Source organism: Meleagris gallopavo, chromosome 2 (genome assembly GCF_000146605.3).
Source record: "Meleagris gallopavo isolate NT-WF06-2002-E0010 breed Aviagen turkey brand Nicholas breeding stock chromosome 2, Turkey_5.1, whole genome shotgun sequence".
NCBI lineage: Eukaryota > Metazoa > Chordata > Aves > Galliformes > Phasianidae > Meleagris > Meleagris gallopavo.
In genome coordinates this window covers 42,500,517-42,525,576 of record NC_015012.2, presented here as the reverse complement: position 1 = coordinate 42,525,576, position 25,060 = coordinate 42,500,517, and the positions used below count along the sequence as shown (strand labels likewise).

General features: G+C 34.5%; 1 protein-coding gene across 1 annotated transcript in view; it reads left to right on the top strand.

Annotated features, from left to right (window-relative positions):
- Positions 1-23,014, top strand: part of PACRG (parkin coregulated) — a 42,450-nt gene extending 19,436 nt beyond the window's left edge. The window contains exon 2 of the mRNA XM_031552202.1: positions 22,847-23,014. Within this exon, the coding sequence (XP_031408062.1) occupies positions 22,847-23,014 (168 nt within the window). The remainder of the gene's footprint in view (positions 1-22,846) is intronic.
- The last annotated feature ends 2,046 nt before the right edge of the window (positions 23,015-25,060 follow it).

Genomic DNA, 25,060 nt, shown 5'->3' with positions numbered 1-25,060 from the left:
GTTGTACTTCTGTCTTTCATGGCTGTGTCCTACCAGTGACCCTATGACCAGGCCATATGTCATGGTTGGACTTGGTGATCTTTAAGGTCTTTTCCAACCTGAGCAATTCTAGGATTCTGTGATTCATTTGAAAATTAAGAATTTCAGGTCAGCTTCACAGATATGAAAACGTTTTATCTTATTCATAAACAGATACTAGAAATTGCTTTGGAGGAAAACACAGGGAACATAGAGTGAGTTGTACTTGCTCATACAATTCTGAAGAATATTTCCAGGCTGTTTTTTATTTGTTTGTTTTCCTTGAATTATAGCCTAGATGAAAAATACAGCAGGAAATCTATCTGAAATTTGAACTACATTTGTTATCTTTTATTTTTTTGCATGGATTTGTACTTTTTTTTTCTGTATTAATGCAGTTTATGTCCTCTTTACAGACATTTACTTTATGATTTTCCAGTATGTATTGGAAATTGCTTGCAGAATGTTATTTCAGTAGAAACATGTAGACATGATGTTGAATAATTTCCTTTCTTAAACGGGCACAGACTGGTTCACCTTCTTTGCCTTTTACTGAGATTCTTGTATTCTAAATTTTGAATGGAGGTGAATTTTGGTTTCTTTTATCTAAGTACAAATTTGGTAAATGTAGCACTATTGAATGATTATACAGTCACAAGAGCTTGCTTTCAGTATACACATAAGAATTAGTGAATAAATACAGTAATCACTCAAAAAGTTAATTTTAGATGCTTGCATCTGTGTATTTTTTTCAGAAACTTACAAAGTTTTTATGGAAAATTATGTAAGAGCATAAAATAATACAAGATAATATACTCAATATAAAGCAGATTTTAAATATTACTAAAACTTAATAAGAAAAAAAAAAGGAAGTCTGAAAAATGCACCAAAATGTAGCACCTATTTTAGTTAGCTCTTAGTTTTTATGATGAATTTTCTCTTATCCATGTTATATTACACAATTGATGCCACCAGTCTTCAAGGACGTGATCGATTGTATAACATTTAATAATACCTACAAAATGGTCTTTTTATAATTTGAGTAGATTTAAAAGCCATTATAATTTTGTTTAAAAATAGTACCATTAGTCTTGGAGTAATCAGTTTAGCAAATAAATTAATGATGGAAATCTGAGCATGTACTATGAAATATTTTATTATGTCAGCACTTTTGAACAAAGATGGAAGTTCTCTGTGGTTCAGTACTTTGTAGGAGCTGATGCTGCCATTAGCTGTTTATTTTGTGAGCACCGATTTTCATTATCTGATTGAAGCTTCGTGTCCAATAGGAAAGGAAAGTCTTAAACATTATGTTAAGATGCTGTCTTCTCACACTCCTCTTTTAAAAATGGATGAAAACAAACTGAATAAAAATAAATGTGGTTTGATCTTTTATGTTCCATTTATAAGCAATATAAATGAATAAGTTATGTTTCATTTCTCCTGAATTTTGAAGTTTGTCCTATAAACAGTAGAAAAATCAAATTTGATTTAATTTACATCATTTATCCAAATCTTAACAGCCCTTGGTTAATAATAAGGCACATGACAGCAGAGGTAGATCTGCTGTTAATCTGTTATGAAGAACATGAAAGCAATGAATGTTACGACTCTAAGATGTTTCCTGAGGGATCAAGCAATCTTCCACACTTTTCTTAAGACTGACCTATCACCTTGAAAAGTAGTCGTGAAGGACAGCTGCAAATGAAAGATCACTGTCAGGTCAACCTGTCACCATGCTGACAGGTCTCTGATATAAAACCCAATTTACTGTTTAAGAAGCACATCCATTATCCTTCTGATTTTAAAATAGAACATACATCAGCAAAATGAGAAAAGAAAGTACTTAAGAATTATGAAAGTCAAGGACTATTTCATATCAGAGAGTCACAACCTTTTTTGCATATTACTGATTAAAATTACAGTGAATGTTAATACTCATCTGAGTCTTTTTTTCTTCCAGAAAGTTGAGTTTGCATCAGTTGAACTTTTGCATGTATTAATTTTTGAATTGGGTTAACCATACATTATCCAATATCACTCCTTATGGGGGTTGAAGGATATTTTGGAAGCCTGGGTATTTTGGGGCAAACTGATGTATCACTTTGGAGAAAAAAATCTGTCTTTTTCAATACAATTTAAAAAAAAGACACCACCAATAAGCTTTATTTTTCCTATTGTCATTTTTAAATTGCACTTCCATTCGTAATTTGAAATACAGCAGAATTCTTAATTTCCCTGTATAAAGAAGATCTGTAGACTGGTGATACATTTTCAGTCCTTGAAAATAGAAAATTCAAGGCATTACTTAACGGGCAGCAAAAAGGGAAAGGATATTAAAACATTTTACTTGATGACTTTAATGGATTTAAATGGATATACTGAAATAGTAGAAGTAAAGCACTGATTATACTATTGAAATGTCCACCAAGGCTGATGGAGAAATTAGATTATGGATTTCTAATATCAAAGCAGCTTTCACTGTTTGAAGTAGATTCCAGTGTCATCTTACTTGGGAATTTTTAAAACTACCGTTTTAATTTGTGCTCAGACTTGATCATACCTCCTTGTTGCATTTTGTTTGTTTGTTTTTCATTGATAGATAGCTAAAGAGTTAGGGGCTTACTATATGTTTAATTCTGCAGAACTGTGTGTAACATTAATGAAGTAAAGCACAGTTTTTAACCTTCAGAAGTCCTCAGGAAAAGTGCTTTACTAGTTTCATACTTTCATGTGTTTTTGTTACTTTTTTAATGAGTTTATCCTGACTGCATGCAAATAATATGCACTTATTTAAACTGTTAGGCAAGTAAATTCCAGAAGGGTCTTAAATCTTCTCTGTATTTTGTTTCACTTTCATTTTTACTAGTAAACATTTTAAAATTAATCTCTGCACTGATCAGTGTGTTATGTTGCTTTTGTCTTGAGACCTGAGATACAATTCGTGGCAGTAATCAAGTTTTCAAAGTTGAAATATATTTAATTAATTTAATTTCTAAAGTGCAGAATGTCTTCATATGGAGCAATTTATAAAGGCACAAAAGTTTTGTAATTTCAGCCAACTGACTCAAAATCCTTATCTTTTTTTTGTTTGTTTGTTTGGCATTTGTTTGATATTACACTCTGTAGAACACTTAGTGTTTCCCTGTTTCTTGAAGACAGTGAAATACTTTCCAATTTAATTTATTTTGTGTCAAAAAAGTACATGTATAATTGAAATAGAATTAGAAATATGCCAAGCCATGTGGTCTATATGTATACACTGGATTATTCTTCAATTTATTTTATATATATATATAATTGCATTGGTCTTCATAGGGGCATTGAAGCAACTAACATATAGGCTTATTTACAAAATGCACATCTGCAGATTCGTTGTTTTCTTTGAAAGACAACTGCCTTCTTGGCAACATACATCGGACATCTCTGAAAAGTCAGAGCCTTTTAGTTGCTCTTGAATTTCTCTAATAGGAAGCAGACCTATGTAATTAGCCTTTTCTTTTTAATAACCACACTCTAATGATAGTGAACGTAATTTTAGTACACAAGTCCCCCGAACAACACTTTACTGTAGTTAGAGGTATCATGAGGTTTATACATTTGTTGTACATGCTCTAAATAATCATTTAGTTAATAGACAAGAATTATTTATTTGGAATTATGGTTAAACATATGGAAGACTAATACAAAGAAAAATGTTACAAGTCATATGCTAATTGAGATTTAATTAATTAAGATAAATATTGAGAAACTTTAATTAGTTTGATTTTTCTACCATTGTATCAATAGAAGAATAAGTAAAACATTTGTAAAGGTATTTTAAATTCTAAATTGCTCATTAATATTCATTTTTTGTTCTAATTAACTATTGCTTTTATGTGAAAGTTTCTATCCTTATGATATAATGTGTTAATCTAAAACTACATTTGTAGCAGGAAGGTAATGGGAAGGTAAAATAGTGCTTGTCTGGTATTTCAGTACCTAATCTGTATTTTAGTATTTCAGTTGATGTTTCTATAAAGATCTGAAGATAAAGTAGAGACAGTTTCTTTGGTAAGATGCATCCACTGTAAATATTTCCTCTCAATATATGATTTATAAAGTAGTGTAGAAGTGGTAACATAGCTGCTCAGTAAAAATAGGCAGTGAGTTTTCACTTCCTTTTTGCTGAGTATCTCCTGTGGCCAGAGATGTCAGTAATTTGAGGAAAGCCCAACCAGGACGTTAGGAAGGGGAAGTGATCACATTTGGTAGACCTCTGTGTTGCTTGGGTTGAATTTGAGTAGTAAAAGGGTAAGGAAAGGGAATTCTAGAAACAGAGGTTAGAAGCCTAAGGTTAGAAGCTCTAGGTTACACCGTTACAGAGGTTACATGATCTGATAGTAATATGACAAGGGGGGAATGGCTTTAAGCTAAAAGAGGGGAGATGTAGGTTAGATGTTAGGAAGAAATCCTTTACTCAGAGGGTAGTGAGGTACTGGAACAGGCTGCCCAGAGGGTTATGGATGCCCCATCTCAGGAGTCCAAGGCCAGGTTGGATGGCATTATAACTGGATGATCTTAATGGTCTTTTACAACCTTAATGATTCTATGATTACACAATATTCTCAGTGTCATTAATCAGAAGTAAGAAAAAGCACTATGTGGACATCATTTTCATTTCTTTTGTATCTCTTTCCCATTTTTATATCAGCAAAATATCATTTTCCCCTAATATTACTAGCTGTCCCGGTTTCAGCTGAGACAGTGTTAATAGCATGCAAATATTTTGGCAGTTGAGTGATGGAAGCACACCCAGGTGAGGTCACTTAGCAAGGAAGCACCCACACCTTAGTGACACAGCAGCAGGGGGTGGAGTGGAGGACATGAGTTAGTCACTGCTTTGTGCTTTGTGGGTGGTAATTGCTTTGCAGATCATGTACATGTTTTAAATACACATCTTTGTTCCTATTTTCTTTTTCTGACTTAGAAAATAGTTGCTATCTCAATCTATGAGTTCTATTTTCAGTTCTAGTTCTTTCATCTCACTTGGGAGTGGAGGGAGTGGGGTGAGTGAATAGTTTTGTAATGCCAAGCTGCTGCTGAGTTACACTACAAACTAGCATTTCATTTGAAGTTCTTTTTTTCTGAGTGAAAATAGTGTTTAGTCTTTATCATTATGTAAGATCATGGTATTTTGTTGATTTGCCACTTTGCTTTGTCTAATCCAGTTTATAAACTGACAAGCCAGATAATTACAGGTTGTAACATAATAAGATTTTATGTTACTTATTGCTAAATGTTGGTTGCAGGGCTTAAGTCAACATTCTGTGGAAGCTGTGCTGTGAAGTATATCATCTTGCATCAGATTTGGTTCCTGTACTATTTTCTTAACTTTAAAAAAAAAAAAAATGAAAACATTTAAGTTTAATCTTCAAAAAATAATAGGGAATTTGTTCTCATGTATATAACCTGCTAGAAATGTTTCCTATTTGAATGATATTCCTGTTACTGTAGCAGTATATAAAATTTGTTTCTGTATGTAAAAGGTAAATATTTGGAGATTGCCCTAGGTTCACGTACTGCACAGGCAACTACTGAAATTACTGGGTTTTCAGAATACTTTTCATTATTATGAATATAAATTTTGCTTGTGTTTTTGGGTTTTTTTAATAGAGGCAGTTTAGGACTTGATATTTCAAAAGAAATACATCAAAATGTTATGCAATATGGTCTTTGATTTTTGCAAACATTGATTGAGATTAGGTTAATAATATCTTAAATATTCTTTAGTCCTCTTTAAGTCTTTTAACAATTGTATAATCTAGTTTCTGATGCTAGTGTTTTGATTATGTCTATCACTATCTGGATTCATTTGGGAAATCAGTTTTTCTAACTGATTGTATTTGCTTCCTGTGTGTCTTTCTACATGGGGCAACACCGAATCTTCCAAAGGATCATTTGCTGAGATTTTTAAAAGATATGCTCTTACCAGTCATCACAATGACTTTCTGCCTTCTCTTATTATTAGGTAGAAGTATTGTTGATTGATAAATACAGAAATACATTTCCATTTAATTTTCTAGAGAACTCAATCTGAAAACTAGGATAGATGATTTGAGATAGAATAGTATTAAGATAGACTGGAGAAACGGCCTCAAATTGCACCAGGGTAAGTTTAGGTTGGATATCAGGAAACACTTCTTTACAGAAAGGGTTGTTAAGCACTGGAATAGGCTCCCCAGGAGGTGGTTGAGTCACCATCCCTGGATGTGTTTAAAAGCTGTTTGGATGTGGTGCTCAGGGACATGATTTAGCGGAGGGTTGTTAGAGTTAGGGTAGTATGGTTAGGTTGTGGTTGGACTTGGTGATCTTTAAGGTCTATTCCAACCTGAGCAATTCTATGATTCTATTCTATAAATATTTCAATCAGTAAAATTAAAAACAACCAAAAAAAACAGCAGCCAGTAAATAGTTATCTTTTTATTGTTAAAGTACTTCATTGTATTGAAAACATTCTGACATAAAACTCCTATCAAAGTTTTTGTTCTTTCTGCCAGTCTACATCTGAGGAAATCTGTTTGGCGAAATAAGACAGATATGAAATGTTTTGCTTTTTTCTTTTCAAGAAATTGTGCGTCAGCTGGGATAGAAGCTGTCATTTAACCACAGTCATGTCAGATGTTCCTGAAGTAACGGAACCTTTTAAAAAGCAAGTTATTCATTTTGAATTGTTTCTGCTATATTCAAAATATCAATACAGACACATAGTTACTGTAAAAATGCTGTATATTCTGAAGAAAAATAAATATGTGATCTGGTGTTAGCTTTTGCCTGAGAGCAGAAGGAATGATTGATGATGAATTAGTCATTTACATATGGCTCATCAGAGTTTTACTTCTGATCTTGTTAATCTTAAAAGAGCTATGAATTTTGGTGAGATTGGTGACGCACTTACAATCTGTTTGATAAGCTATTAAGTATTGAAGCTCTTCAATAACAAAATGCTTTGTATTTCCTTGTGTCAGCAAATTTTCCAAACTGATACCTTCTGTTTGCTTGCTTCGGTCCTACTGTGCTGTTTATATGGCTCTAACGCGTTAATTTTTACAAGAACTTTAAGTAAACTAGAAAGTGCATTATTAAATATACTTAGTTTAGTCATATTTCCTCCTTCTGGGTTGTGATAAGCTGCAGCGCTTATTTTATTCTGTCGTTCATCGGTGTTATTACTTGCTGTGAGTTGACAGTTAAACTGTCAAGTACTGTATTACTGAAAATGAATTCCTTCGTATGTTAGCAGGTCTGATACCTAAAGAATAGCTACAGATCACCTTTCTTCCATGTCTTCTTTACTTCTCAATTACCCAACTAGCTTTTCTTTCAGAGATGGTGCAATTGATATCTATCAAATTCATTTGAGAGTGGTTGTTCTCAATTTGTATTTAACTTTGTAACTGCTGTCTCTGTTTCAGACCTGAAGAAGGGCTTGTTTTGATTTTTCCAGTTATATTTTATTAGATGAATTAGTATATTAAGCAAATCTACAAACCTTACCACTAGATTCTGTGTCAACACCTCGAGTCCTTGTGTATGTTGTTAGTTAAGTAAATAGAGCTGGTTAAAAAAATAAATATATATATTTATAGAAAGGCATGTTTTGACTTTGGTTAAGAAAGTTCAGAATTGTAGGTGTACTGAATGTGGAAATAAACAGGAATCTACCTGAATAACAGAAAGATACAATTTAGATATTAACTGTAGCTGCATTTTTCCTTCAGTGTTATTCATGTTATATGTGGTAGCACTGTTTTTTATTTAGCACGTGTTTTTTTATGATACTCATGTTTTCTTTACAGTGTAAGCAGGCAGTGAATTTCCAGTTGATCCCATTCCTTTTCAAGATACTGCACATCATCTTTTCAGTTTATTTTACTGACTGAAATCTTAGGTATGTGATCTCAGTTTTCTGTAACGTGTTATTATTCTATCATTTGTTTGTATTTATTAGCTTTGACTAGTACATGTCTTTTAGCCTTGGAAATACCATTAACTGGGGCCCTGTTTTGTATGTGTGGACAGTTTGTTTGGTTTAGGATCAATTATTTCTGGACAACATAAAGCACAAGTAACCTTTCATTTTGATTTGTCTATACAATTTTGAGCTAATTATCCATCTGGAAATTTTTTTAGAAGCTTTATATTAAAAAATCATTAAAAATATACAGTGTAGAACATTGCCTTCTTAGGTCCAGCTTAGGTTTGTCTGCTTTTTAGTTCATTGATAAATTTCAGGTACAAGTTCTTCAGGAAATACTATTTTATGGATGTATCCTGGAGTTCAAGATAGTAATATGTAATTTGAAAGCTTAAGATTTCCATGGACATACAGTATTGTCATGGTTTTGTGATTTTTGGTTTTCAGTATTCGACATCATAACATCATGTAGTGCACTGGGAGTTAAAGTGTTAATGCTCCAATATGTCAGTCTTGCATGTTATTTCAGGTCTGATTGGAATAAAAGAGGTATGCAGTAATTAAAAAAAGAATTGATCTGAATCTAAAATCACATAAGTATATAGGACAGTAAGGTGAGCAAACTGATGAAGTGGCAGTTTAAGTCCTTATCTTATACAGAAAGAAACTAAGGAAGTTACAACTGAAGCAGTTGGTCAGTATATCTAAATGAATGATGACTACATTAAAGAGAATCTGGCTCTCAGTCCTCTTTTCAAAATAGGAAAAAAAGAAAGAAAAGAATTGAAACAAACAATGCTTGAAGTCAATGCTCACCAGTCTAAAACTAATATAGTAAATGAGGATAGTTACAATATTTCAGGATTTTATTTTATTTTATTTTTGCAATATCACAGAAGCACTGAATCAAAAACAAAATCAAGATTTTTAGAATAAGAGAAAGGCCTTTGATGTTAAGAGAAGTTTATCTAGCTCTACTTCATTACATGCCTATTACATCATGATGTCAAAGAGTTATTATCAACTCCTACCCAAATTGTATTCCAAAAGATGAACACTAGAACTCATGGTTCGTTAACCTTAAGCACTTCAAAATAAAATTTAACAGTTCCACCTAAGAAGAGGCTTCTAAGGCAAAGAGTGACTAAATAGGTTTAAAACTATTTCTTAAGTCACAGCACAAATATATGAAGAAAAAAGAAAGCAAAGGACGTGATTTTGAACATCACTGAATATTAACACAAATCAACATACAATTGCTGAATTAGTAAGTTAAAGTCCCCTGTATGATCCCTGTCTCAGAGACCTGCCTTGAATATGGTGCAGATTGATTTAGAATACTGTAGCAACATTTTATGGATTAAAGATACTACTAAAGTATGAGCTTCAGTATCAGAAGGAGCTATATTCAATTCTTAGAAATGGTAATAGGAAGCCACAAATTTGAAAGGCTGAAGTTTTTTGCTTATTTCATTTTGTCTATTTCTCCAAGAAAAAGATGCAGATGAGCAGTAAGCTGGGGTGGTAATGCAGATGGAAGCAAAACATTTGGAAAATGTAGATGACCATAGAAAAAGTTGTTTATTATTCCTGCATTTGTACATATGAAAAGCATTTCAAGAAAAATAAGTGAAATTAATATCATCACAGCCTATGAAAAACATGCCTAAGCTTCAACAGTCCCTAAACCACTGTCAGTATCTGTGAAGACATATTCTGTGAGACCTTCTTATTATATGCAAACTACTGTTTTGCATCCTGATATGAGACAGAAGTTGCTCTCTTTCACCAAGTGAAATTTTATCTCTACTAGAGGGATTATTTTAACATACATGCAGTGCAGTTAAGTACGGTTATTAAAACCTTTTCAACAGCATATAATTGGAATTAAATAACTATTTCTTTTTCTAACAAGCATCTTCTACTGAAGGAATGATTTGAATTTAGGATCAAATCATTGATTTGCTTTTCTTGTAATAGGACAAATATCGTAGCAGGTTGATATCTAAGATCATCAGCAAGGTTGGCAATGAAGGAAAGAAAATAACTGCTTAACAGAGGAAGAGGTATTGAATCGTCTAACCAATACTCTTTTTTTAGAATCATAGAATTGCTCAGGTTGGAATAGACCTTAAAGATCACCAAGTCCAACCACAACCTAACCATACTACCCTAACTCTAACAACCCTCCGCTAAATCATGTCCCTGAGCACCACATCCAAACAGCTTTTAAACACATCCAGGGATGGTGACTCAACCACCTCCCTGGGGAGCCTATTCCAGTGCTTAACAACCCTTTCTGTAAAGAAGTGTTTCCTGATATCCAACCTAAACTTACCCTGGTGCAATTTGAGACCGTTTCTCCAGTCTATCTTAATACTATTCTATCTCAAATCATCTATCCTAGTTTTCAGATTGAGTTCTCTAGAAAATTAAATGGAAATGTATTTTTGTATTTATCTTGCTACTATTTTTTCCGGTAATATCTTATGCAATCATTTGTAATAGATTTGAATCTGAAAGGACTGAATAAATTAGATAAGTAGAAAAATATTCACACAGATGAAACTTTACGCTGAAACCTGGTATTGGCAATTTACACACAGAATGGTTGGATTTATATGTATAGATTTTCTGTGTTTGTCTCTAATGATAACAAAGGAGTAAGTAGTGAAGTGCTAGACTGGCTTTAAATTGACTAGAAAGAACGAAGATAACTGCAAGTATCAGAATAAAAAAATATAACAGTGGCAGAAGTTCTGCATAGAAAATACATGTGTAGGTTAGAGTGCAGGCTTTAAGATATTAAGGTTCTCAAAAACAGGATCTTTTTTAAGTACGCTTTTTCATATTCTGTTCTTCAATGTGTTTCTTCAGTAGGTAAACATAGATAGGGCTGTAAGGCATTTGAGCTTTGGAAGCACAGAACTGTGCTTTTTACTCAATATGGAGTAAATGATGAAAGATAATGCCTCTTTCCTCTTCCTGTCTCCTTTGCTTTCGTTTTTAATGTTCCTATTCCATCTCTTCTGGTGCAGGCAAGCCAAATTCAGATTTAACAGTACACACCTATGTCAAGCTCTTTAATTGGCATCAGAAGTCACTGTCTCCTTTTCACAAAGCAGAACCATCTAAAGCAATGCCTATTTCATTACTGGGTTATTGTTTTTTTAATAAAACTAAATCGGGAGGTACTATAAGTGCTTTCAATGTGCATTTCTTGCTAGTAGATGATCAGTTCATTGGAAAGGCTACAGCTGATCAGTTACGTACCTGAAGTATGGAGACTGTGTCCATAGCTCTAGTATTCATTTCACAGATCTGCCTAAGTAACATTGTAGATAGTTTGATGTCAAACACAGCCTTGTTGAAAAGATTCATAAACCCTCCATTAGCAATGAAATCAGTGTAAGTATTCTTCCTACCGTTTGTTTCTGCCTTGCCTCAGCTCTTGAATCACTTCAGGTTTGTTGCAAAATGTCCTCATCTAGGCTGAAAGTAGCTCCAAGGTAGAATGCTTGTGAAACCCTACACAAAACTGCATAGGAAAGACTGATCTAATATGGAGCTATAAATAAGATGGAGAGAATTGTTTATAAAAGTTTAAACATATGCTGCTTTGTTTGCTGCTGCTGCTGAAAGAAATGGCTGAAAGTTGTGAACTAAAAGTTATATTCACATGGAATTTAGAGGTTCCAGAGGTGAAGTTGTAGCATTAAAATGTTTTGTGTTTAAAATAGAATTCATCATTCTCACTTTCATAGTTTTGTGGATCTGGGCCTGTAGTCCTTACAAAATAATTATGCCATGATGTTCACATTAAGCAGTTGACTATATTGATTGCCTGTTTTGTAGAGGAAAGGAGCTAGCAAAATAGTTTAACTTCTGAAATCTTTAAAATTCCAGGCACTGGGATGTAACAACTAATACAGAGCATTCAGTTGTCAAAGACCATAGAATCTTTGAATGGCTTGAGTTAGAAGGGATGTTAATGATCATTTAGTTTCAAACCCCTGCTGTAGGAGGGCTGCCCAGAGCCCCTTTCAACCTGGCTTTGAACACCTCCAGGGATGGGGCAACCAGAGCTTCTCTTCAGATGAAATCCTTTCTCTTCTATGAAATCCAGTGACTTTTTAATTATTTATTTATTTATTTATTTATTTTCCTCCTTTAAAAACAGGACTACTAGGCCTGACATATTTTGGCATCTGCTAACAGTTAATCTGAAGATGAAAATTCACAAACTATAAAATTCACAAACTATGAATGTTACATTTCAGTATGCGTTCTTTAGTAGCCCGTGCTCTGAACGAAGTGGGAATATTTGTAGCACGTGTTAAATAATAGTGTTGTAATACCTTTATAATCAGGAATTATTTCACCCATTACTGAAATAGCAACTATTTAATGGTGCACTGCTGTGTAAAACTTTAGGCTATGAAATTGTTAGCAGAAGCAGGCAACTGAAGCATGAGACAGAATTTAGAAAGGCAGAGTGCAAATACTGAATTAGTGTGCATTCTTGTGACTGTGACATTAAGAATGATGACAAAGTATTCTTCAGACGTGCTAGAATGTTCTGTGGTGACCAAGGCAAATTTCTTGGCTCTGTTTTCTTTTTCAAAAAAACCCAAGTGTTTTTAGACAGCATTCCCATCTGGAGCAAGGAGAAGTTTCTGTGTTTTTAATTTTTCTTTGACACGGAGATTAGTTTGTTCACACAGTTCTAATAGGTGTTAAACATGGTAGTGTTATTTTAAATGTCTTGAAAGATGCTGTCATAGGCCCTATCTAATCAACTCAGCTATTATTTAATTTCTAGTTACCATGAAGTTGTCATTCTGTCTCCGACACTTTCAGCAACAGTGGTGGCATTCCAAGTCTAATTAACCTTTTCAGTACTTCCTCCAGCAAAAACAGTTTAAACAAAATAATGTGAATACTTTTCTGCCAGTTCAGAGCATTAAATTGGATCAGTGCTGGATCAGGCAAACATCAAAATCAGTATTTCTGAATGGACTGATGGTATAGGTCAGCTTAAAAGGGAGACATGATCTTTGACAATTTAGAAGAGTGAGAAGTGAGATTTCTGTATTATGGGTCTTGTTTTTATTCACTTTCCTAGATATCCTTTGTCAGGATCACAATACTAGATCAGGATGCTAGGTGTATTCTTGCATGAGCCTTCATACATTTGTGTGATGAAAGTGCAAAATAGGCCAATAACTTTCATATAATTCTCTGTCCTGTAATTTTAATATTAACCCTAAACTATGCACAGACACGCTATGATAGTGTTTATGACCATTATAAAGAACTAAAGATTGCGAAAATCAAAAAAGGTAAATTGTAACTACATTATGTAATATAAGCAAACAATAAAATCCACTTGAAATTGTTTCCTAGTGAAGGGCATTCTTATAACTTGTAGTATGTAGACCCTTCAGCAGGTTGATTTGGCATCTGAAAATACATATGCAGCCAAAAAGAATGTGATGACAGCGAGCAGTGCAGGCCACTGGGAAGGGATAACAGAAGGAAAAGAACTGATGCTGAGGATGTGATGTTTTACATGTTACAGTATTTCCTTCATTTTGATTGACTGTTGTCTGGAAGGATTCCAGTTTATTCTCTTAGAAACTGCTTCATAATGTGAACCAGAGTGCCATAATTGGGAATGATCATGAGGTTCACTTCAGAAGGACACTTGTGATACCACCTGAAACATTTATAAATTAATTGTCAACATTTGCATATTTTTCTAAACATTAGAACATGAATGGAAAATTCTCCACAATCAGGAAAAATGTATGACTCCCAGATTAAGTGGAAAGTTTTTTGAGACAAAGAAAATGAAACAACAGCAAAACCTGTATTCATCTGCAGACTGACAGGAGAGGAAGAAATATATTAGTAGTTGTCAACTGTCTGTGTTCTTCCTTTATGTTAAGGGAGATTGCTTGGCAAACGTAAGGACAGAAATTGTAATGACATGAAATCATAGAATCATAGAATTACCAAGGTTGGAAAAGACCCATGGGATCACCTGGTCCAACCATCCACCAATCATCAATAGTGATCCAGATACTCTACTCACCGCAGAATGGAGGTGGAGGACCTTCTGAGGGCAGAGCAATGTATAGATATTTGTGATATAGACCAATTCTGGCTTATCTAAACAGCTTATCTTTTTCCCAATCAAAACTAACATTTTTGAGGTGATGAAATAGAGTAATTCTGTATGCAGCTTTTGACTTCCTTTCAGTAGTGTCTCAAGGCAATAATGAGATACAATATCTTTGTACAAAATCACATCTGTTTTTTCTTTCAAGTTCTGGTGCTTTAGAAGTATTTGTAATTTTGCTGACCTCTATCAAAAGTTTCATTTGGGGGTCTTGAGATTGATTTCTCACATTTTGACTTTTGAAGCTATGAGATGTGCTTTGATCTGTTGTCCAGATTTGTGCAGTAGCCCCAAAAGCAAGATTTCTAGCATTAGATGTGGCACCATTTAAAGCACATCAAGAGTGGCACATCCCGAATTTCTTTTTGCATATATAAAGCTTTTGTCTGATACACATAGATAGACTGTGCTCTTTTGATATTGAGTGCCTGTGATATTGATATTAAAAAAAAAAGGAATTCATACGGAACTCACCATATCTATTGGGATGTCTTTCCATGTCTCTACTATCATTTGAAGTTTCTTATTTTGGGTATGTCTGTATAGCAAAATCAAAATAGGATTGTAGCATGTATTGTCTGCCTATAGTATCTAATCAAATTAGGATCAATAAATGAAGACATAGCTGAACAGGCTTATTGTCAGCCCAAGTAGGCTCCCCTGGGGATGCTCTGTGCAGATTGTAATTGTTAATTTTGGCCAAGTTTTTTGTTTCCAAGTCTTCAAAATTACTGATGTTAGTAATAATAATTAATATTATATTAGAGATAGATGTAGATATGTCACACACAAAAACAACTACAATAACACATTTTTTCTGCTGTGTTGGTAGGTAACTGTATGCTGGTTAATATGATAGGTTTCTGTGTGGTACAAGAATCAAACTACTGAAGGTACATATTGTGCTTGCTGACTCCGAAAAAAGGAAACACTGCAGCTCATGACTTTTGAACCTAGTTTTTCTCCCTGAATGTGAGTTGTTACTAAGCAGTATTGTGCAGCTGCCTTGTTGGGCAAGTTAAAAAGCTTTATCATGCTATATGGATGAGGGCCCTCCCATTGGGGATTCTAGAAAAGCTTTGCATGTCAACCAAGCACTGTATCATGCTAGGTATATTATTTGATCTTTATTCTTCCTAACTTGAGTATTTTTTCACTACATGGTACAATTTATTTGACTTAATGTATTATGTGTTTTACTTGAAGTTTATACTAAGACTTGACTCTGTTTTCAGTAACATCCTTGTAGGTAAACTTAGGAAGTGTAGTATGGATGAGCAAACAGTGAGGTGGAATGAGTACTCACTGACTGGCAGAGCTCAGAGGGCTGTAATCAGTGGCACAGTTGGGCGCCTGTATCTAGCAGTGTTCCGCAGGGTTTTGAGCTGGATGTGATCTTGTTCAACATCATCAGTGAGTTGGATGTAGGGATAGAATGCATCCTCAGCAAGTCTTCTGATGGTACAAAGCTGAGAAGAGTGACTGACATACCAGAAGGCTGTGCTGCTATTCAGCAAGACCTGGACAGGCTGGAGAGCTGAGCAGAGAAGAACTTTATGGGGTTTAGTAAAGACAAGTATGGAGTCTTGCACGTGGGGTGGAATAACTGCCTTTATCAGTACAGGTTATGGGATGATATGCTGGAGAGGCAGTCTGCAGAGAAGGACTTGAACATTGTAATGGACAACAGGTTGACTGTGAACCAGCAGTGTGCCCTTCTGGCCACGAAGGCCAATGGTATTCTTGGGTGCATTTAAAAGATGTGGCTAGCAGGTCAAAGGAGGTCATCCTCTCTCTCTGTTCTGCTCTGTTGAGGCTACATCTGGAGTTCTGGGCTCCTCAGTTCAAGAAAGACAGAGAACTTCTAGAGAGAGTCCATCAGAGGGCTGCAAAGATGTTTAGGGACCTGGAACATCTCTCTTATGACAAAAGACTGAGAGACCTGGGACTGTTTAGCCTGGAGAAGTCTGGGAGGGGATTTTATTAATGCTTAGAAATATCTAATGGTTGGGATACGAGTGAATAGGCCAAGGTTATTTTTAGCATTGTCTAGTGACAGAGGGACAATGGGCAAAAAGTGAAGCATTGACAGTTCTGTATGAACATGAGGGAAAACTGTATTTTGAGGATTACAGAGCTCTGGAATAAGCTTCCCGGAGAGGATATAGAGTCACCTCCGCAGATATTCAAAACCCACTTGGATTGCTAGGGAACCTGCTTTATCGGGGGAATTGGACTAGATGATCTCCAGAGGTTCTTTCCAACGCCGATGATTCTGTGATTTGTCAGCAGCTTCTTGTTTCAGTACACAAGGAAAAGAATGGTGACACCTCCTTTGGGGGAAGTGAATTACTAGTGGGACTATGCTGCATTAGCCAATGTAGGATGTTAGTTTAACAGCAGTACAAGAGAAGAATGACACTAAGACCGTGAGTGGTACACAAACACTTTGTGAATGAAATTGTGTTTATATCTGCCCCAGGACAGCAGCATGTAGCAGTAGACTCCATTCCATGTACATAGTACAATTTAAAACAAATGCATTTTTCAGTTTGGGTAGAAAGAAGTAAGATTTATTATTTTATTTTTGAAAAACTATCAGTTTCCCAGTTGATATGTAGTTCTATATTTTCAGGAAAGACTGCAAACATGTTTTAGGCAAGAAAGTTGAGTGATCACATGAATTCTGATCCCTGTAGCTTCAAAAATAAGTATTATAACTTAATTTTGTGGGAATAAAAACCACAAGATCAGATTCAATTCCAGTCTTCCCATAAGGAAGTCAACTGACTAAGAGCTGGATTTTTTTTTTTTCATTCTTCCCATTGTCATCTAAATGCATTAAGCTGGATTAATCAAAGGGATTTTAACTATTAAATTTGATTTTGAGAATTTTGTTCATATTTTTTAAAATATATGAATGATTTTATATAAAATCGGCAAGATCTCAATCTATTCTACTTTTGGGGAGTATATCTTTTTATTTTTCACACAGCTCTTGAACAATTATCGACTACTGCTTGGAGTACTACAACTTAGGTCTGCATAGGAAGTTGGGAAACTGTGTCCAATTAATTTTTGATGCTCAATATAAATTCAGCACCATTCTTTGAAGAAGCAGTCAACCATTTTGTTCTGTTATATTCGATGCTGCTCCTTCCCTTGTGCTATCCAAATTTTTCACATAAGTATTAGTGGTTTACTGGAAGTTAACAAATCAACGTAACAGAAGAAATTTTTAAAAATGTAGAAACGTCTTTGTTTCTGATATCGTCCTCTGAATACTTAAGCAAAATCTTGTGGTTTTTAATGGCAGCAGTAGATTGAGATAGCATCCAATGAAGTGCTTGATTTACAGCAAGACTTCTCAGTTCACTGACAATTTTTGTCTGGCTTCAAGTTACCATGAAACTACAGTACAAATTTTCAAGAAAATCACCAATCATCCTATGCAGGTACATACTCAGGCTCCTGAGCATGCATCATTTGATAATCACTTAGAAATTTAGGCAATTTTAGTCTTAGATAATTAATTGCTATTTAAAGTTGACTTCAAATAATTTTTGTTCACATTTTCCTAGTCACTGATGTCTAAGAATGCAACCTGATAAAATGGCTTAAAATGCCCATGAGTCAATGAAAAAAACATGGTATTTTTCATTTTTTGTTTAATGGCTTGTAGTTTTTATCTTGTTGTATAGTTCAGTGGCACTATAATAAATTATTTTTGCAATTATCAAATTGTTTAACTTCTCTTGGGCATTTAATGAACCTCAACGCTGTTTATTGCTTCATATACTTTGCCATCATGAATATTAGCCTTTAATTAACTGGAACTCTAGTCTTAGTCTTTCTAACTACATTGCAATGAAATATTTTTATTAGGTTGATGAAGGTACTATTTGTTACTGCTTTTTCCAATAAACTGATTACTTTCAGAATGTTTTAGGGTTTTTTTTAGTCAGTAATGGAAGGTTAAGCTAATTATGAAAAGTATAGACACAATATATTTTTGTATATTTTACTTAGAAACATAAAATTGCATAGAACCCACATTTGGAAGGGTCCTCTGAAAAGCATCTTGTCCAACCTTTTGTTGAATGCTAAGACTCCTTGTTAAGCTAATTCTTCAGATTTTCAGAGGTATTCCACCACATCTGGGCAATCTATTCCAACGACTTTCTCAGAATTGCCTTTAAAGTTACTTGCATCTGTTGCATCTTTTCCTGTGCAAGAGAATACTTCCATTTTACTAACCGCCTTTTAGGAATTGGAAGGCTCTGATTAGATCTACCCTAAGCCTTCTCTTAGCTGGGCTGAACACACTCAGTTTCTTGAACCTTCTGTCAAAACCTCTAGACCTCTAATCATGTTCATGGTCGGTTGGAAGATACACGCGTTTTTCTCATGAACTGAGAGGACCAAAACTTTAGACAGCATTCTAACTGTGTAAGCAATTCTCAAGGAGAGTGGAAGTCCTTGATCTGCTGATGGTACCACTACCAATGCAGTATAGGGTTTAGTTTGCCTTCTTTGCTCTGGAAGTACAACTAACTCAAGTTTAGTACTGTCCATGTGAATTCCTAGGTGTTTCTCGGCAAAATTACACCCTAACTGGTGTCCTACCCAATCAGCTTGCACTGCTGATTATGTATCTCATGTGCAAGATATATTTCTGCAACTCTTAGTCCTTGTCAATGAAGATCTCTCTCTTTGTGGTTACTATTTTCTTCTGGTGTACAGTCTTATGTCTCTTCAAACATAAGTTCTTCTCCCAGTCTTATGTCATCTGCAAACGTGATAGGCTTTTAGTCCTATCATTCAGATTTTTTATAAATAAATTCAGATTATACTCAACACCCAACCCATAGGAAATCCATTTTTTAACCAGCTGCTCATAAGCCAGTAAAAGTCTTCTTCTGAAAGTTAAAACCATAACATTTCTGTAAGATTTTGAAAAGCATGATACATGCAAGCAGCATGGTTAACAAGGTTATTTTTATCTGTCACCAGGATCAGTAGAATGTATCCCTTTGATTTCTGTATTTTTCCTTAAAATTATAGGGAAATTGTTGCAGCTTGGACGGTCCTAATTGAGACATACGTAACAAAATGCTAAATCTGCATGAGGAAAAGAGATGTTAGGAATTGTCAGATACGTGTAAGAAAATATTTTTCAACAATAATCTATTGTGATAAATGTCTTCTCTATGAAAAGCAAAAGAGACATAGTTGGCTTTTTGTCCTGAAGAAATTGATCTGAAGAATATGCAACTGTTTCTCCCTGTGTTTACTGTGCTCCAGATTTTAATTGTTTCTCTTTTATTACTTCTTATAGCTACTGATCCAAATTCATGATTAAAATGCCTGTACTGTGATTGTCTGTAAATAGAGAAGAAAAGGAAGCCTCATCTCCAAATTCTATATAGGAAAATAAATATATGAAATAAATGCAGATAAATTGGGAATTATAAAAAAGTAAATTATATGCTTTTATTTTTCCTCAAGCAAACCTAGTTCAATATTTTCATAAGTGATCTGAAAAAAAATAGGATTATATAATGAAATCTACAGTTGATTCTATGCTTGGAGTAGTTATTAAAATAGATTAAGAGTAGAGTGTCACAAAGATAAAAGTAGAAACCTTTCAGAACTGGTGTGGCAGAATTGAAATTAAATATAATAGTACAAAGGATAGGGAATGCACTTAAAAGTAATGATAATAAATTATGTTATTAACGTAGTGCTCATCTATAGTGAAAGATGGTTGCTGTCATTAATCAAAGGATAACTATGAGTTGCCAGTCTATTGTGACTGTGAGAGACTAAATATAATGCTAGGAGGTCTACCAGAAAGACTACTTCTGTGTTTTGTGAAAAGGTACTACCAACTGTGTTTCTCATCACTGATGCTGTGGATTTGGTAAGCTTGAATTTATTTCTTTTTTTATCAGCTTTTCCAGTTACATCTTGAACGCACAGAAACTTCAAGAAGTATCACCACTGAATTTGTGCAAGGAGTTCCATAAATCCATGAGTTGCTGCATGAATACATAATCATTTTTCTTTATTCCAAATTTTTCACTTAATGGCTTGTTTTCATGTTCTGTACTCTTAGTGAGGGAAACAATGGAAAATCAGTCCCTATTCATTCTCTCTGTGAAGCAGTGATTTGCTTTTATTTCTCCTTAGTAATCATTTTCCTGACATTATATTTATGTAAAAGTAATTCTGTAACTTCAGTATTGTTCTTCTCTGAAACACTTTTAAACGTACCGTATATTTTTGTTTGGTTGGTTGGTTTGGTTTTTTGAGTTGGCAGATCAGAGTAGGCATACTACTTAAAATGTGATTTTTAACTATTGAAATAAGGATAACATATAATAGCATTTCAGCAGTAAAAATTTCTTGACCATTTTTTGAACACATTTTATAGGTCAGAAATATTAGAGGAATAATAAAGGAGTGTATTTAATGACCAACATCTTTTTATTCCTCTAGTTTCTTTGTTTCCAAATGAAGAATATGAAGAAGTTGAACCTGAAAATTTGCAGAAGTGCAGTAGATAAAAGTTCATACCAAAACTACTAAAATTAATCAGGAAGAAAAATTTTTGTTTTCAGATAAGATGTAGTTTGGGCTTGCTTTTTCTACCTCTTATGATGATAGTCTACCAAAAATAATTAAGATTGTAGCTCACGTAAGCAAGACAATGTGTTCTTTATCAATAATGTAAGTTGAAATTTAATTAGAACAGTGACTCCTAATACTTTATGGAAACACACGTCTTAAAGAATGTGTGAAGATCACACCAATATTGAAAAATACATGGAAGGAGCATTAAAAAAATCTAAAGAAAAGTAAAAGCACCCATCCTGATGGCACAGAACAAATTGTGCCCCTACAGAACAACAAGCATAGATTTATTCACGTCTGTTCGAAGTGCTTTTCTCAGAGTTATGCTCTACTGTTGTAGATGTGTTTACTAAGCAGTATTACAGGTATGCATATAAAATCTATTTTCACTAGGCATGGTCTATCAGTGATAGCACTATGTAGCAGTCTGTCACAGTTTAGAAGCCCTACTTTAAACAATTTGCACTAAAGTACAGTATATGCATATCACTGGTCGATTACACTGTGTCAGTCTTTTGAGTAGTAAAAAATGGTAAAATATGTTGAAGGAAAAAATTGCAAAAACAATTTTTGATCTTGGTTGCCATAGTTAAATTATAGAATAACCCAAGTGAAGCAAAGAATGTTACATGCTTGTGTTCTGTTCACTGAAACACTGAATGTTAGAATGCTAGAAACTAACATCAAGGTCATTGAAGACGTAGAAACATATAATGAGACAATTAGAACAATACAATATGCTGGATATGAGTTATGAATCCTTGAAGCTTTTGCTTTTTTTGAAAATGACGCTTTTTATATTATAAAAGGCAGCAAGTCACAGTGGTATTTTTGAAGAAAGAGATATGAAGAGAATTGTATGCAGTCTTTATCTCAGACATTGCTATAAAATATATATAAAAAAAAGGAAAAACGGACAAGAATTTCTCAGGGAGTAATTGTCAAGGGCATTTGAGATTACTTTAGCTCTCTTAGTCTCTTCTAGCATTTGAGATTAGCTTTGTTAATTAGTTTAAACAGTAGATTTCTTCTAAGTATTTGAATTTCTGTTATCTTTGTGCTGGTTTTCAGTTACTGTTACTACTAAGTTTGGCTGAGAAAAAAGTTCCTTTGTGGACATTTTAGAATTGGACTGTCATTCAGGCACTCAGGCTACATGATAAACTGACTAGACATAGCTAAGGAACCAAGTAGAGCTGAATCAGATATTCTTCCAAGGCAACAAAGGCAGAGTGGAGTAGACTCTTCCACTTCTAGGCTTCAACCATTGATCATAGAATCCTAGAATCCTTAGAGTTGAAAATGACCTCTGAAGGCCATCTAGTCCAGCTCCTCTACAATGAACAGGGACATCCATAGCTAGATCAGATCCCTGAAAGTCTCCAGGGACAAGGCATCAACCACAACACTGGGTAACTTGATCCAGTGCCTCACCATCCTCACTGTAAAAGATTTTTTCCTTATATCTAACCTCAATCTCCCCTCTGACCTTGAAACCATTTTCACTTGTGCTATCACCTAGACCCTAATAAAGAGTCTGTCTCTGTTTCCTGTAGCTCCCCTGTAGATACTGAAAGGCCAGTACTAAGGGGCTGGAAGTCATATGAAAGCCATATGCAGAGGAACTGAGGAAAGGATATAGTGAAGTAGGTCAAAGAAAGACAATGGTAAGACAAGACAGCTGTATTAGATAGAAACCAAGTCAAATTACTTCTATAAAGAAACAATTGAAAGAAGAATATTTCTCGAGGACAAATGCTTGATTTTACAGGAATTTGTACTTTATTATGTAAATGTATTTTTGATGTTTTTGTCTTAAAAATGCTGCAGGAACTGAGGTGGCCACAAAAAAATACAAAATTTTTGTGGGGGAGAATGAAATTGATAAACAAACAAAAAGGAGCAGGTAGTGAAACTGGTAGAGACAATTGCAAGCTAGTTTGGGAGATCAGGGAGGTTTTCTCTTTCTGTGTTCAGTCATATAAGCTTTTTCTGAAAATGTATTATCGTGAAATGAAATTACGGTAGAATTTGTTTCTTTCCGTTTTAAGGTACGGGGGCCCCCACTTGCAGGAGCATTTAAAGAGAGACCAACAAAGCCCACAGCATTTCGCAAGTTTTATGAACGAGGAGACTTCCCCATTGCTGTTGAGCATGATACGAAAGGGAACAGAATAGCATGGAAGGTGAGTCATAGCATGCCTTTGATTGCCACCTGAGCTTGTTGAAGTGACATCTCTAATTGTCAAAAAAAAGTTGTCTTGGAAGTAAACTGAAGTAATTTCTTAGAAAATGGAAGGTGGTGGGGAAGCTGTTAAAAAAAGGCTCTTGATTCAGCTGTCTACCTTGGCTAACAATTAAATTATATGCTGCAAAAAGCAAGATGACAGAGTTGCTTTGCCTTAGAGAATTGCCTCCTGCCCAATTCATCTCTCTTTTTATGAGGACCTGGCAATGCAGCCTATTTCAGGCAGTCCATCAAATGATGGAAGTGGTTGGTTTCGCTGAGCAGCAGCCATTTATCTACCCCAAATTTCACCTTCCTGCAGGACACTTCCAAATAGAAGCTTTAATTACCTAAATGGATAGGTCAAGATTGCCTGCTCCCTGAAAATGCAGAGCAGAATACAAACGAAGGCAGATTCTCATTCCACAGCTGTACTCTCAGTCTACAGCATATGTCAGACAGCGTAATCGCTGTCATACGTGCCCCTGTTAGAGGCTGACCTCCACTGCTGAAACCATTACAGCTACGACATTTCTCTGACAAAAGGTTAATTGGCTTCAAAATAAATGTATTGCCTAATGACTCCATTCTAATGCAGCTGTGTTTCTCTCTAAAAGGCTTGGTGATGTTATTTGTAAAACTTGCCAATCTTCTAAGTAACCACTGCAGACTTTTAAATTTAATTTTAAAAATGAATGCTGATCTTTAACCTGCTCCTACTATTTAATTATTTTTGTTATCATTAATTATTCTTTTTTTGTTATTGTACTAGAATAAGATTTCACTGAAGGCAATGATAGTTGCCGAAAATAACATGGTACACGTGAAAATAATATATCAGATTTATAGAATATTTAAAATTTTTCATGTAGAGTAAATGATATAGAATTTACATGTATAGCTTTGTTAATTCAACAAAATGGGAGACATTTTGCAATCTCATAACTGATTCTGCTGCTAATTATGTCAACAGGATTTGACCTATGCTGTAGTAAGTGTCACTGTATAATTTGTTAGTAAGTATGATTTAAGATAACTTTTTTTGTGTATTTAAGTATAGAAGAGGGTATTGTACTGTGAGAAAGTACTGTTAGAAGTAACAATGCTAAATTAGCACAAGGATCAATTAATAGTTCTTGCAACTAATTCCTAATCAGAATGAGATTCCATTGCAATGGTTCTTTAGACAACCGTAATCATGACTTTTCTGGATTAAAATTCACAGGTTTACAGTTTAAGTTTGCATTCTAATCTTTTCTCACCCCGTAAGAGTTGTGGGTTTTTTTTGTTTTTTGTTTTTTTTCATGAGGCATTATAATTTCTAATTTCTCAAGATTGGATAGAGAGACACATTTAACTTCATTTTAACTGCTATTTGGTGTACATACTTCCGTTATAAGGATTAACATTCCACTTGATGATGATACTGGCTACTTAATTGACTTCTTGCTAACTAACTTTCTATGAGCCTTCAAACTAAAGCTGAACATCTAAAATAAGTGTTTGTTCCCTGTATCTGACAGTTTGAATTGTTTGAAGATATACTTACTACCTTAAGACAATCACAATATAGCATCTTCGGTGAACAGCCCAGCAGGATTTTTTTCTTACTGCAATTTGTAATCTTATCACTCCAGTTTCTTCCTAATACCCACCTACCACAGTAACATTGTCGTGTAACTAGTGAGACTTAGGGCTCTTATGTCATGAAACAGTTACTTTTGGTATTGCTGTTCATCCTCTCTTTCAAAACAAATTATCACTACTTCAGCATACAACCAAAAAGACAGTGTAGTAGTGCGCTGTTCCATTCTTTTATCATCAACATGGCAGGGCCCAAACTTATTTCCCTTATTCCAATCCACTTGATTTATTCACGGATCAATCTAGACTGAGTTTTGTGGCAGGCACTCAAGAAAACAATACTGAGATAGTAGAATTACTTGAGGCTATTGTTTAATTTGGCACACAACCATCATTGATTATTGTGCATCTTAAGAAGATGTAGAAGGCAAATAGGAGTTTTCTAGCTCAAACT